Here is a 13,681-nt window from a genome sequence, read left to right on the forward strand (position 1 = left end):
TTTTCTCGGTGAATCAAGAAGCGCAACTGAACAAAAATGATAGACAGAGATGAGACTAATTTCTATGCACATTCCATGAATATATGTAATTAATTATGTGTACTGCCATTGCAAATGTGTGTTTTATATCGGTGTGAATTAAAGAATGTTGCCTGCAAAATGTTGCAATGGTATGATATCAGGGAGAAAGTTGAACTCTGAGTACTTACAGATAATTTAGTTATCCATTTTTCAAGGCCTGCCCCAACTAGGTTATATAGTTAATGCAAACGTACCACAAGTTATTGGAAATAATATAATTATATGTGTATAAAAATCAGGACATTATAATTCAATTGTTACACATGAAGATTTGAATAGTTATTCGATAACTTTCTTTTTCTTGAAACTTTCAAATGTTGAAAGTGTAGGTGTTTACATGTCTGCGTGCATGCAGAACTTTGTGTTTTGCTTGTTTGCATTGATGTTGATATTTCTATGAAGGCAAATATTATTGTTGTAAATAAGATGTGTTACTCAGCTTTAAATGTGTTATCTTTAATAAATAAATTATTATCATTCTTTAATGTCTCCCCCTTCTGTGGCAGACTTACTGTTTTTGCCCTGTCTGTCAGTCTGTATGTCATTCTTTGTTTCTGCTCATTAATTATAGAACACTTGCACCAAGAAACTTACTTGGTATGCAGGTCGGTTATGACCAGTAGATGAAACTATTGATTTTGAGATCAGTAGGTCAAAGGTGAATGTCTTGGTGACCTTGAGCCGAAAAAAAGTTTCCTCATAACTAAAGTACGCTTGCACCAAGGAACTTCATACTTTCAGTCTGCTAGTTGGTCATGACTAGTTCAGATGACCCCTATTGGGTTTGAGATCAAAGGTCAAGGTTGCAGAGACTATGAAATGAAAAAAAATGGTTTCTTGTCAATAAATAAAGAACTTTTGCTCCATGGAACTTCATTCATCATACTGTGAATGCTAGTTGCGCATGACTAGTAAATTGTTGATGGTCAAGTTGCAGTGACCTTGAGGTGAATAAACAGTTCTTACTCAAGAACGCTTGCACCCAGGAACTTGATGCCTGGTATTCCAGTTGGTCATGACTAGTAAATGACACTTATTGATGGTCACGTCAAATGTCAAGGTCGCGGTTTTATCTCGATAACAATTAGGCCAAGCTAATTTGTCATTATATGTCCGCTTTTGGAGTCGAGGTACAGAAAAAAACAATGGAAACACTTTTAAACATGGTAAAATCCTCATATTGCAGGCCAGATCGAGGGGCACACAGTGATGAATTCATTATCTACTAAATTTATGGTGCAACTGTTATGCCATGCATGTGTTCAAATTATTATCAAACATACAATTCTACACAAAGTAGTTTTTGTTATATGAGCACTCTACCGAGTTTTAATTATCATTTCCATCATGATAATTGCACATACTTGACCATGAACAAGGGCATGATATCATGATAGATGATGCACAGCATATTTTGATAACAGTCAAGTGCATGTTGATAAGATTATTTAATCATTGTTGGAGTTCAGAATAAAGTTCAAAATCATTGAAATATCACATTGTAACCATTTAAAAATCACAATTTGTATTGTGCAAGATCATTTGATAGCATTGGCTGCAGTATCAGCCAGAGATGGTTTATGTTTCAGGGCTTTTTCTATAGTACCCACGGGTCCGACTATCAGACCCATTCTCAAAGCGAAATATAAGATATTTTTCCCAATTCTCAGAAAAAAATCCAAATCAAAAGTAAAAAAACACCCCAAAAAGTATTATTTTTTCAGGAAGTCTTATTACCTGTACTGGTTCATTTATTTAAATAGATATTTATACCCCAAGGAGCCATTTTGGTCTTTTAAAAGGGAAAAGAAACTAATATTAAATAATTTCCTCATTCGCAAGAGACTAGATGTACAGCTTGTTCTTTTAACTGTAAGATTTCCCAATTTCGGCATTTTCGCGACGCAAATTTTCCCAAAATGTCTAGGCCGGGTCTCTTTCCTAAAATGGGCAGAAAAAGCCCTGTGTTTTCACCAACTCTGACCAATACAGACACCATTTATGTTTATAAAAGTTTGTCCTTCTTTGGCATTGTATATTTGACAATTAGTTCTCATAAACCGCCCAGAAGCCTTGATATAGAAAAATTAAGTCAGCTAATTTTTCCTGTATGCGGTCTACATGATCCAACTCAATAATGAAACGTGTACTAACGAAATACAGGTCAAACTGTTTTTGTTATTGGTATCTTTTGATTTTATGGAACATATCATGGCAATTATAGTGCTTAATAGTCACTTATAATAGCCCATTCAAAAAAAGTACAATAACAAATACACATTTATATATATATATTTATATCGTTGTGTTTATTATATCTGTTGAGATGTTTGGTTTTTGACCAGTATACACAGTCTTGTGTTCATTCGATCAAATTCTTTACTTGTGGCATGACAAATCATTGGTACATTTTATGGGTTTTTTGAGTCTTGAACATTCCCTATATTTGTTGAGTAAATATAACATACAGCTCATTGATCTTGTTCCATTTCTATAGTTATTTATTTAACCCCGTAAACAGTTACTAGACCAGAACATTTGACTGTGTATTTGTAACATTGGTACAATCTTTCTCTCTGAGTCCTGTCGAGATATTTCAGTAAAACATCACTTGTGCTATTTTCTACTGCATAATTGTACTAAAGACACTTATCTTGGTGATTTATATTGTGTGGCTGACGGCCAGGTTTAAGGATTGTTAAAATACCTGTGCCGAATATCTTGCCATGAAAATAGAATATATAATGCTTACTATAAACCAGTCAATAACCGTTCTGAACTTGCCAATATATTTGGAATCATATCAAAGCCAAACAGTACATTATTAAAGATCAATGACAAAGCATGCATGGTAGGCATAAGATTATTTAAATTCATGATAAAACACATTACTTAAATTAGAACATCGCTATTAAAATCATTGTTTAAAGCTTGTCAGTTTTTCCTTGTTATGGGAGAACTTTAACCTTGAAGCCATTACTTAAAAATCATTCAAGAATTTGAAATGTAACTTGGTACACATGTTGAGAAAGAATGCACCCATGTACAGTCAAACTCTGTTGGCTTGAAATCACAGGGACTGGCGAAAATTATAAGCACAAGTCTCAGATAATTCGAGCCAAACTGGACTGTTTACCTGTAGTGTAAAGAAATCGGTCCTTTATATCTTGTTCAAGTCAATAAGGAATTTGAGCCATCATGGTTCGGCTGTATAACAAGGGGAATAAATCTGGAGTTAATAATTGTTGAGTTACGCATCTTGTATAAAGTGACACTCTTATTCAAAATCAATACATACACAATTATAACAAACATAACTTTTGAGTGATAAACCTTTAATAACTTACTTTATGGAAAATACCAATTATTTATAACAAGACTGTAACCTTCTATTTACCGTTAATAGCTGAAAACGCAGTAATATTAAATGATTGGTGATTGCTAAAAGATTTACTGTGATCTTCTATCTTCTCATAAGGTAGAAATTCCATGTTTTCTGCACCTTTCTTTTAAACTTAAATCGGTATCCTTCAAAAGAACCTTTGTTTTTGACATTTATATATCTCTTTTTGTGTATCAGAACAATTGTATTAATTGTGTGGTATTAAAATCTTATTTGGTTGAGAGTGCATCTTTGAACTGAAAAAAGACTAAATGAGCGATGGTGTTCACTCTGCACAGCCTTCACTTGTTTTTTGTTTATTTTCTGATGTTTTAAGTTTGCCACACTATTGCTAAGTCATTGTATTTATGTTTGTTCTAAAATTTGGCTAATTGTCTTGTTGACCTAATTAATTGGCTTTGGAAACAAAATGTCTATTTATAAATATCAATACTGTACCTTTGAGACATTGCAATTTTAAAATTGTTCAAATTAAGTTACAAAATTGCGAACTGAAAGGTAGACTCATGTTGCAAGAGTTTTATAAAGATAAGTGTGTCTGTCTTGTCAAAATACCATCTGAGAGAATGATACATGGTACATATGAAGTGAATTGAACGAATGTTGTATTGCCATCTTAACTTACAATTGCTTCCAAATTTTACCGACAATTTCACTTGTTTCTTGTTTCACTCTATTGGGAATTGGGTCGGGAAAAATGCGCCATATTGACTAAAATTGGGAGTTGAAATCTCGTCTAGATATGAACAAGAATGCTTTCGAAAATAGTAGGAGGATAAAACAAATGTGGTAAAGTTTGTTTCTTAAAAAATACACCCAACTATTCTACAAAAAAGGTTTTGATTATTTAATTTTACTTTGCAAAAACATTTAAGTGGTAGTTTTAATTTGGAGGGAAAAAGACAATTTTTAATAGGATGGGCTGAATTTCAGCCCAAATTGCTAAAAAAAACACTCTTAGATTTTAAAAATATTATTGAGCTAGAAAAAACGACATGAACAGTGCGCAAATACAATAGACGAAAAAGCCATAAACATGCCATTTTTTTAGGTATATTGTGGAAACTTCTCTTGGAATGCCAGAGATTTGTGCACTGAGTTTTCTCAGCTAGGAACATCCTGACAGAATCAGGTTAATTTGGCTTGAAAGTCTTTATAGTTCTATAAAGATTATGTTGGGTTGCGTTTTTTTTTCTTTTTTATTTTCTTTATAGCTATATTAAAGTAGACCAGCAAATAATGTTGGGAGATTAGAATTTAAAAAAAAAACTCAACAAAGCCATGTTAAACAATGTGACAGTGTGACAATATCTCATTTCATTTACACAATTTCCATTTTAAACAGTTTAAAAAATTAAACTTCATTTATTTCACTAAGAGTGTGAAGAAAGTCAAATTAACTTTAGCTATTAAGTCACTTTTTCGTGTTCCGTAATTCTGTGGTTTTGTGTTGTGGTTGAATTATGGGAGATAGGACATTGCTCCAATGATAGGAATCGAAACCAAGTCGACTTGGTGAGAATCGAGAGCCCTAACCACAACGTCTAAGCCAGATAACCTTTTTAAATTCCTATTGAATTAGATTGAAGCAATTATTAAAATTGATAAACTGGTGAATAATTGTTTAAATTATTTTTAACAAATATATGTTCAATTGAAATATACTTTTGAAGCAAAGTGGTACTATAATTATTTTCTCTTACTCCCTTGCATAAACGATTTAAACCACATATTATATGCTTTATCCTTTTTGCTGCGGAGGCTTGCCATGATCAGCTCCAGAGGGGGGTAAATGAATGGAATATTAGCACCAAGGAGTACAAAATTGATGTTTTCCTGAGCATTTAAATGCATATTAAAAGAAGCATTACCATAAAACTAAGTACTTGAGGTTGGCAAGGGTAGATTCACGTTCACTGGCATTCTTGCACTTAGGAAGCTGCTTCCGTTTTTTTGGAAACAGTTTTGTGAAAAGATAAATGCTATCACAATGCCATTTATAATGATTCTGTTGTTTTAAAAATTGTCAGATATTTTGTTCTTTAAAAAAAGTATAATGTTCTTTGTTTAAAAGAGTGAACCACAAACAGGCAACTTATTTAACAATAATTGAGCTATTTTTTCATAGAATTACTTTTAAAAAAACAGCCAATGGGCTGGTTTAAGTCATACCAGGAACATTTTAATCATACAAATTTCAGTAACAAGGATTGTTAGTAAAAATTACATGTTATTTCAATCAGAGCATTTCCGTATAAATTTTAAGAAATTATAGGGGAGAGGGCAATTTTAGTTCTATTAATTCACTATGAAAATGAGCCAGTAAATTTACAAAAAGGAGTGTTCGGTCATTCACAATTAATGTTATGTCACTCATGTTGACAAGATTTTGCATGTGAGCGTGGTGTTGCTTACATGTATATATGTTGAGGGTGTAATCAGATTTTCTAAGAAACTCCAATTGTCCAGCTTACACCAACCATCCCTCATACACCAAGGCAAGGAATCGATCCCGAGATCACGCCTTTTTGAGATGTGAGTGAGTGTGTCCTTCGAGACAAGGTATAATGTTTTGTTCTGAGATAAATGACTTCATGATTGACTGTGTTAAAATCATCTTAATAATCTGTAACCTTGCTCAATGTTTCAGGGTTCAGACGTATTGTTACAAGATGGCGCGAAGCGAAGCAAGAGCGATGGATCCTCCTCGTCCTCCCCTGATGCATCATGGGAAACTGGGAGCTCGTCGCTACGGGCGATGATGTCAGCGTTCCAACCCTGGTCTGCAAAAGACGGGAAAATGTTGCCGACCCCCCCTGCTATCATGAGAGAAGGGTATGTTGTACAATAGAAATAGAATAAAAACCTTTTCAAGTTGATGCTTTAGCTTGGCGAGCAAGATGACAAAATTCAAAAGATAAAGATAAAAAATGTAAAAAAAAGTAAGAGGAATTGTTTGTTTTTTTAATTCAGTGAACTACTAATAATAAGCTGCATTAATATTATTGTTAAGTATTTTAGTAACAAACACTTTTTTTTACTGCCCTTCTTATGAAAAAAAGTAGTAAAAGAAATCAAGTGTGTCAAGAATTGACAAACACTAAACATTTGAGAAGAAAGATGCTGATGTTTTTATGCACTAGCCTAGTAGCGAATTCATTATAACCCAGTGAACTAGGAATCATCAAATATATGCTTGGAATGTGGAGTATTATCATCGTAAATCAGCTACTGGTAGGCAAAAGAGAACAATTCGTTCTAATTTCTCATCCCGGTATTAAAAAAACAACTAGTTTGGTGCAATTTTTATACTTTTTTAAGTGGCATCATATGTTAACATTTTTCTTGCTTTTAAACCTAATTTTAATTTTTTTCTCCCTTATTATATAAGATACAGGCCCAAAAGTCAACACATTTTTCCCCTTGACCTAAGCGAGAGACTGCTACTCGACAAGGTCATTGCCCACTTTTTGCTTGAGCCAGACATGTAAATAATGTAGAATTAGTATTATATGACTAGGTCAGTGCCCACTAACAGCCATAATAAGATATATTCCAGTTAAATATTCAGTCTGTCTTCACCACAATAAGTCAGTAACCTCTTGGTATTATTGCAGTGGTCTGAGTACTTATACCATAATAGTCTATGTATTTGTTCTGGCCATTGACATTTGTTAGTATTTAATTAAGACATAATATCAGTTTCTGTCACACTTAAGGCTAAGTGGTAATAAAAGTGACAAATTTGCAGTGATTTTTGACAATTTAATATTAATATATATATATTTCAAAACATGAAACATGCATTCTCTTTGTTTTTCTAACTTTACACGTTAATGTCATATTTTGAAAACATTACAAGGGCGTTTTTGACAAGGTTTTGAATGTTCTTGCTTTATGCTCGTTGTTTTTGGAAGAAATAATGTTATTAATTGTCATGATGAAGTTGACATTAACGGTTGTCCTTAAATGCAAAACTTCAAACTTGGTCATAGAAATGTTCCAGATATAGATCGTGTTGGGCCCTGCTTGATCCGGATTGGTCCTGGATGGTCCGGGAAACCACCAGGGCAATTTATCTGTTTAAAACTGCTGTGGTGACCCAGGCCCATCAGGGAGGGTTTTTCCTTATTTAGTCTAGGATGCATGGTCTGTATAGCGATCGTGTTGGCTCTGGGAAGGTCCGTAGTTGCACTATGTTGATCCTGGGCAATCAGGCATGTTGTGTTGAACGGCGGTCTGTGGTGGATCAGAACAATCTGTAGCTGATCAGGGATGGTTCAGGATTTAATCCATGTTGGTCAAGGACAGTCCGCAATGTGGCGCTGCTGTGGTGGTACTCTGTTTCTATCTCTTGTGGTGTCCACTGTTTTGAGACCGTCAGGAGATCATCAACTCAATTTCACCCAGGACCACCCCGCATCACGATATCTCTTGATCCGAGATGGTCTGGCTTAGGTGTGACTGTACCTTTATATGTAGCCCCTTTTTACCCTGCTTTGGGCATTAAATCCCCTCATACTCAAACAGCCCCCCCCCCCAAAAAAAAAACAAACAAACAAACAAACCCAACCAACCTTTTTTAAGATTGACAATTATCTGCTAATAGAATAAAAGAATCCCTGGAATACTTGTAACATCTTGTTGTAAAAAAATATGCAGGAAATAAAATTGTGGGAAAATCGGTCAATGACTTGCATCTTGAGTGGATTCAAGTGTCAGCTAGCATAAATATTCCAGCATCACACTTGTCGTGCAACATTCCATTTTTGGGATAATGAAAGAATAAAAACAGCATTTACATAAAAACCTAAAGCCTTGATTTTAATATGCAAATTTATTCATTTTCCTTTGCATTTTTATACACAATATTGGTTATCAAAAGTGCATTAAACCTTTGGATTTTGTGCACATTCTTTTTTTCTGAAGTATATAATTTCGTTAGTATTTGATACTTTTTTGTCCTTGCAAAAATGTTATTGTCTGAATTTGTTCGTAAGTCTAGAATGCCATGGCCCTTATTATGTGGACCTCCAGGCTTCGAAGAGAATAAAAAAAAAAATGATGTGCAGCTGCATTTTGCAGTCCTTAAATTGCGTAAATTGACAATATTAATTTATTTAGTAATTTGATATATGGGTTTTGTCTTGTAAGATAATAAAAAAACAAACTGCCAACAGGCATCAACCAGGGTTTGAATATTTAAATTAGTTGTAATAAAAAAAACACTAATTATTATATTTGTTGCCCAAAGAACCCATCTCATTAGAAATTGTATTCAACAATGGGAGAAAAAATACACACTGTTGTTCATACTGCTGGTTATTTTTTCTTAGGCCTCAAATTACATTTGGTACGGGTTACCCGACCCTACCCAGGTAACAGGTGCTGACCCTACCATTTTTATATTCATTTTTCTTAGTGTGTTTTATATGTTGTTTAAAACCTTGAAAGCTTTATACAGAAGATTACTTAAACTCATTCTCCAATGATGAAAAAAAACATTTTTATATAAAGCCTAATAAAAAAAAAAGAAATAAAAAAAAGCCAACCTGATTAGAGCCTATACATATTTTTATGCCCCCTTTTGAAAAAAGTGGGGTATATTGTTTTGCACATGTCGGTCGGTCGGTCGGTCGGTCTGTCTGTCTGTCGGTCGGTCGGTCGGTCGGTCGGTCGGAATACCAAATGGTTTCCGATCAATAACTTGAGAACGCTTTGACCGAGGGACCTCATACTTGGTATGTGTATTGGTCATCACCAGCAGATGAACCCTATTGATTTTGAGGTCAGTGGGTCAAAGGTCAAGGTCAGTGTGACCTTTACATGAAAAACGGTTTCCGATCAATAACTTGAGAACGCTTTGACCCAGGAACCTCATACTTGGTAGGTGTATTGGTCATGACCAGCAGATGAACCCTATTGATTTTGAGGTCAGTGGGTCAAAGGTCAAGGTCAGTGTGACCTTAACATGAAAAACGGTTTCCGATCAATAACTTGAGAACGCTTTGACCCAGGGACCTCATACTAGGTAGGCTTATTGGTCATGACCAGCAGATGAACCCTATTGATTTTGAGGTCAGTGGGTCAAAGGTCAAGGTCAGTGTGACCTTTACATGAAAAACGGTTTCCGATCAATAACTTGAGAACGCTTTGACCCAGGGACCTCATACTTGGTAGGTGTATTGGTCATGACCAGCAGATGAACCCTATTGATTTTGAGGTCAGTGGGTCAAAGGTCAAGGTCAGTGTGACCTTTACATGAAAAACGGTTTCCGATCAATAACTTGAGAACGCTTTGACCCAGGGACCTCATACTTGGTAGGTGTATTGGTCATGACCAGCAGATGAACCCTATTGATTTTGAGGTCAGTGGGTCAAAGGTCAAGGTCAGTGTGACCTTAACATGAAAAACGGTTTCCGATCAATAACTTGAGAACGCTTTGACCCAGGGACCTCATACTAGGTAGGCTTATTGGTCATGACCAGCAGATGAACCCTATTGATTTTGAGGTCAGTGGGTCAAAGGTCAAGGTCAGTGTGACCTTTACATGAAAAACGGTTTCCGATCAATAACTTGAGAACGCTTTGACCCAGGGACCTCATACTTGGTAGGCGTATTGGTCATGACCAGCAGATGAACCCTATTGATTTTGAGGTCAGTGGGTCAAAGGTCAAGGTCAGTGTGACCTTAACATGAAAAACGGTTTCCGATCAATAACTTGAGAACGCTTTGACCCAGGGACCTCATACTAGGTAGGCTTATTGGTCATGACCAGCAGATGAACCCTATTGATTTTGAGGTCAGTGGGTCAAAGGTCAAGGTCAGTGTGACTGTAAGCTGAAAAAAGGTTTTCTGATTGTCCATATTTTTTTATGTTCAGAGGCAATTTAAAATAACTTGCCATATGTATTTGACACGTAAAGGCAAGATCAACTTTTCATGTACTGACCTTGTTCATAGGTCAATGTCACATTCGGGGGCATTCGTCACATACTGTGACAGCTCTTGTTAAAAATGGTGTAACCCTAACCAAACAATTTTTTTTTGGCATTGCTTAAAATTTTAATTTTAATTATTTTACTTAAGCTTGAAAATTTTGAATCAATTTGCAGGTATTCGTGACGAATAAAAATTAACAACAACATATCGGCCGATTGTTCAGATCGTAGTTATTAAATAAATAATGTTGTTAATGCCATCATTGTCAACTTTCAAATCAATTCAAAGTGCATTTTTATTAACCCTTAAGCTGCTGATGGCGATTTTAAAGGCTTTGCAAACAGCTTGGAACCAGACCAGACGCCGAGTAACTCAGTGCCTGGTCAGGTTCCAAGCTATTTGCCACTCAGTCAATATATCCCCAAAGTTTTAAGTAAATTGAAAGAAATTTAGAATAAACCAGACGACATTTTTGAGCAGACGACAATTTACCCAGCATGCAAAGGGTTAACAGTAACACAAGATTTTATTCTGAAATGGCGGTTTCATGTTCTGGGAAATGATATTTTTTTGCCTTACTTTAATCTATTTTTCTTTTGTGCTGTAAAGGAATTGAAAAACAATATGTTTGATCAGGTGGAATATTAAGTCTGCATGTAGAATGACATTTTTAGCTTTTCTTTTTTCCTAGGAATTGTTGAGGAATGTCATAGCCTTGGTGTTGTCACATGCTAATACTTGAAGCTTCGTTGGCCATTGGCAACCATCGCAACGACTGAAGCTCTTGTTTGAAATTTTATCATCATGTAGCTGTGTTTAAAATACCTCAATTGTCAGAGGTAGTTTCTAAGGCTTTTCTTAATTTTCTTTATTTAAACCAATGTTTCATCTTATTGCTATCAAACCAGATCTCAGTATCTTTTTTGATCCAGGCCTGCCTCTTGATGAATTATTTGTTTGTTTCAGGATTGCTGACATCGCCCCGTCATACCTCCGCTCCGGCCCGCCCGTGCTGCTCCATCCAGACAAAGTCGTGCCACACTCAGAGTCATCACGGTACGTTACATTGTTGTGGTTACATGATTATATGTTGCCGTTACAAAGTTAGGTGGTAGTAATTTTCTGAAGTTGCTGTGACAATAATTTGACATGGTTACAACGGGGTATGTTGCCATGGATACATATTAGTTTTTTTTTACAAGTGATAAGTTTCATAAAATTTCACTGCAAATTTAATCCAAGTTCTGAAATAAAGTTTTAATGTCTTTTTTCCTCCCCTAAAGAAAAAACCTCATATTTTCGTATAATCAGCATGAACTTAATTATGTTGCCATGGTAATGGTAGAATATCTTGTCATGTTCATTTAAAGGATTTCTTGCTGTCCTGATTGAACTATTAAATTTTCTTCTCTTTTTGGGAAATAATGAGTTGGAATTGTTATTGCAAAAAACAAATGTAATGTAGACATTAAATATCTAAAAAAAATCCATTTTGGTTTGTAGAACCATCTTTTATGATCAAAATGAGACATTGCTTTATATCTCCATACTTGAAGGAAGGAAAGCTAGATGTAATAACATGTATGATCAATACCAAACAACGTTCCTTGATCACGACTCCATGAATTTAAATTTAAGAAAAAAATTTTGGTTGTGTGGATTTGTATTTCTTTGTAATCCGATATATTTTTCAAATTTTCTTCTCAATTTGTGTCTTAAATCAGAGCTTGTCAAATCATTTCCACAAGATAAATTCTTGCATTTGTCTCATTGTTGAAAAAGTTTCCTTGGAAATTTAGAACTCTAAAATTGCTTCTCATCAAATAAGCTCACTAGATGCTGTCATTACTTTTGCAAAAACAACATATTTCCCCAGCAAATTCCTGAACTTTTTACTCATGGGGAAACTCATGAAAGTCTTTCATGTCTGTATGAGCTTAATAATTGAATTCATATTGATTTGAACACAGTTTTTTGTACACTTTAACGCATCCTGACAGGCGAAATTGTCTCGTCAGTAGCAGCACAGCAATTAAGGTGCAATTCTGTTGGTCAGGCTTAAAAATGGGATCTTTTTGCAGAAATGGAAATGTTCAGAAATTGTCGTGAAAAATGATGAAATTTAGGTAAGAACTAGAGAAATTGAATTCTATAAATTTCTTCATTTCATGGTTTAAAAATATTGTTTCGTCTCTTAGATGATTAAAAAGACTGCAATACTCGGAGTCTGTGTCCTGGATAGTAACCAGGTGGCCAATATCATACATAAAAAAATCTTAGGATTTCATACTTAGGACAGATTTGAAACAGTGTAGGACTATACTTTCTAAAGTATGTTTTATGTATGAAAACACAACATGAAGAAACTATCCCTTTACTCCAGGTGTCCATTTAGGGAAGTCATTAGAATGTGCCCCCTATTAGGCTTGAACCCACAATCTGTTGGTTTAGAGTTGGACACCCATATACTACTCGACCACCTACACTTAATTATTTTCAGTCGACTGGGTCAGCAGAAATAATCACCAAGTTCTCTAATTAAATCTTTAACCCACAATTCATCATCGCAGGGGGAGAGTGTTGTTAATCTCAAAAGATTTTTGTGGTTTGATATGTATGATTTGCAAGGACAGGTATTGTAAGTGTACCAAATGACCTTTTGTTTTATTAACTGCTAAATGGCTGTGCGGACTGCCCCAGGGCCACTTATTGTAACTTTATGATCAACTGACTGGGTTAATAATCAGCTGTCTGACCACTGCTGTTTGAAGTGACCCTATCATCTTGTGCTTTAATTAATGCTTTGGTCAAGAGAAATGAAATGTCTAAAATAAAAATAAAATAAAAAATCTGAGCATTGAAAAATGCTATAAATATGTGCTTCAGTGTGGAACCTCCACTGAAATAAAATTATTGACGGAGCAAGAAAAGTATTTTTTTAAAGATGCCTTATTAACATGCAAATATGGTTTTTACTGTCCTCAGATTTTAAAAGCTACACTCTCACAGATTGACAGTTTGAAATTTGATTTAGTTTTTGTTTCAGAATAAGCTGATGTTGGTACCAATGCCTTCATTTCAATCATATAATATAACTCACCATATAGTGCATAGAACAGATCTCAATTGTTTGGAAATGACTACTGTTAAACTCAATTTTCTTAAAGTTAAGTAACGCTTTCAGCCATTACATATTAATTTATGAATGTAAATCTTGTATCACCGGTTTCGAGACATTTTTCAAAAAAATAACC

At 34.8% G+C, this 13,681-nt stretch overlaps 1 protein-coding gene across 1 annotated transcript in view; it reads left to right on the forward strand.

Moving 5' to 3' along the window:
• Positions 1-13,681, forward strand: part of LOC128246634 (ski oncogene-like) — a 51,324-nt gene that overhangs the window by 10,561 nt on the left and 27,082 nt on the right. The window contains exons 2-3 of the mRNA XM_052964931.1: positions 6,135-6,319; positions 11,394-11,483. Of these exons, the coding sequence (XP_052820891.1) occupies positions 6,135-6,319; positions 11,394-11,483 (275 nt within the window). The remainder of the gene's footprint in view (positions 1-6,134; positions 6,320-11,393; positions 11,484-13,681) is intronic.

This window comes from Mya arenaria, chromosome 9 (assembly GCF_026914265.1).
Source record: "Mya arenaria isolate MELC-2E11 chromosome 9, ASM2691426v1".
Taxonomy (NCBI): Eukaryota; Metazoa; Mollusca; class Bivalvia; order Myida; family Myidae; genus Mya; species Mya arenaria.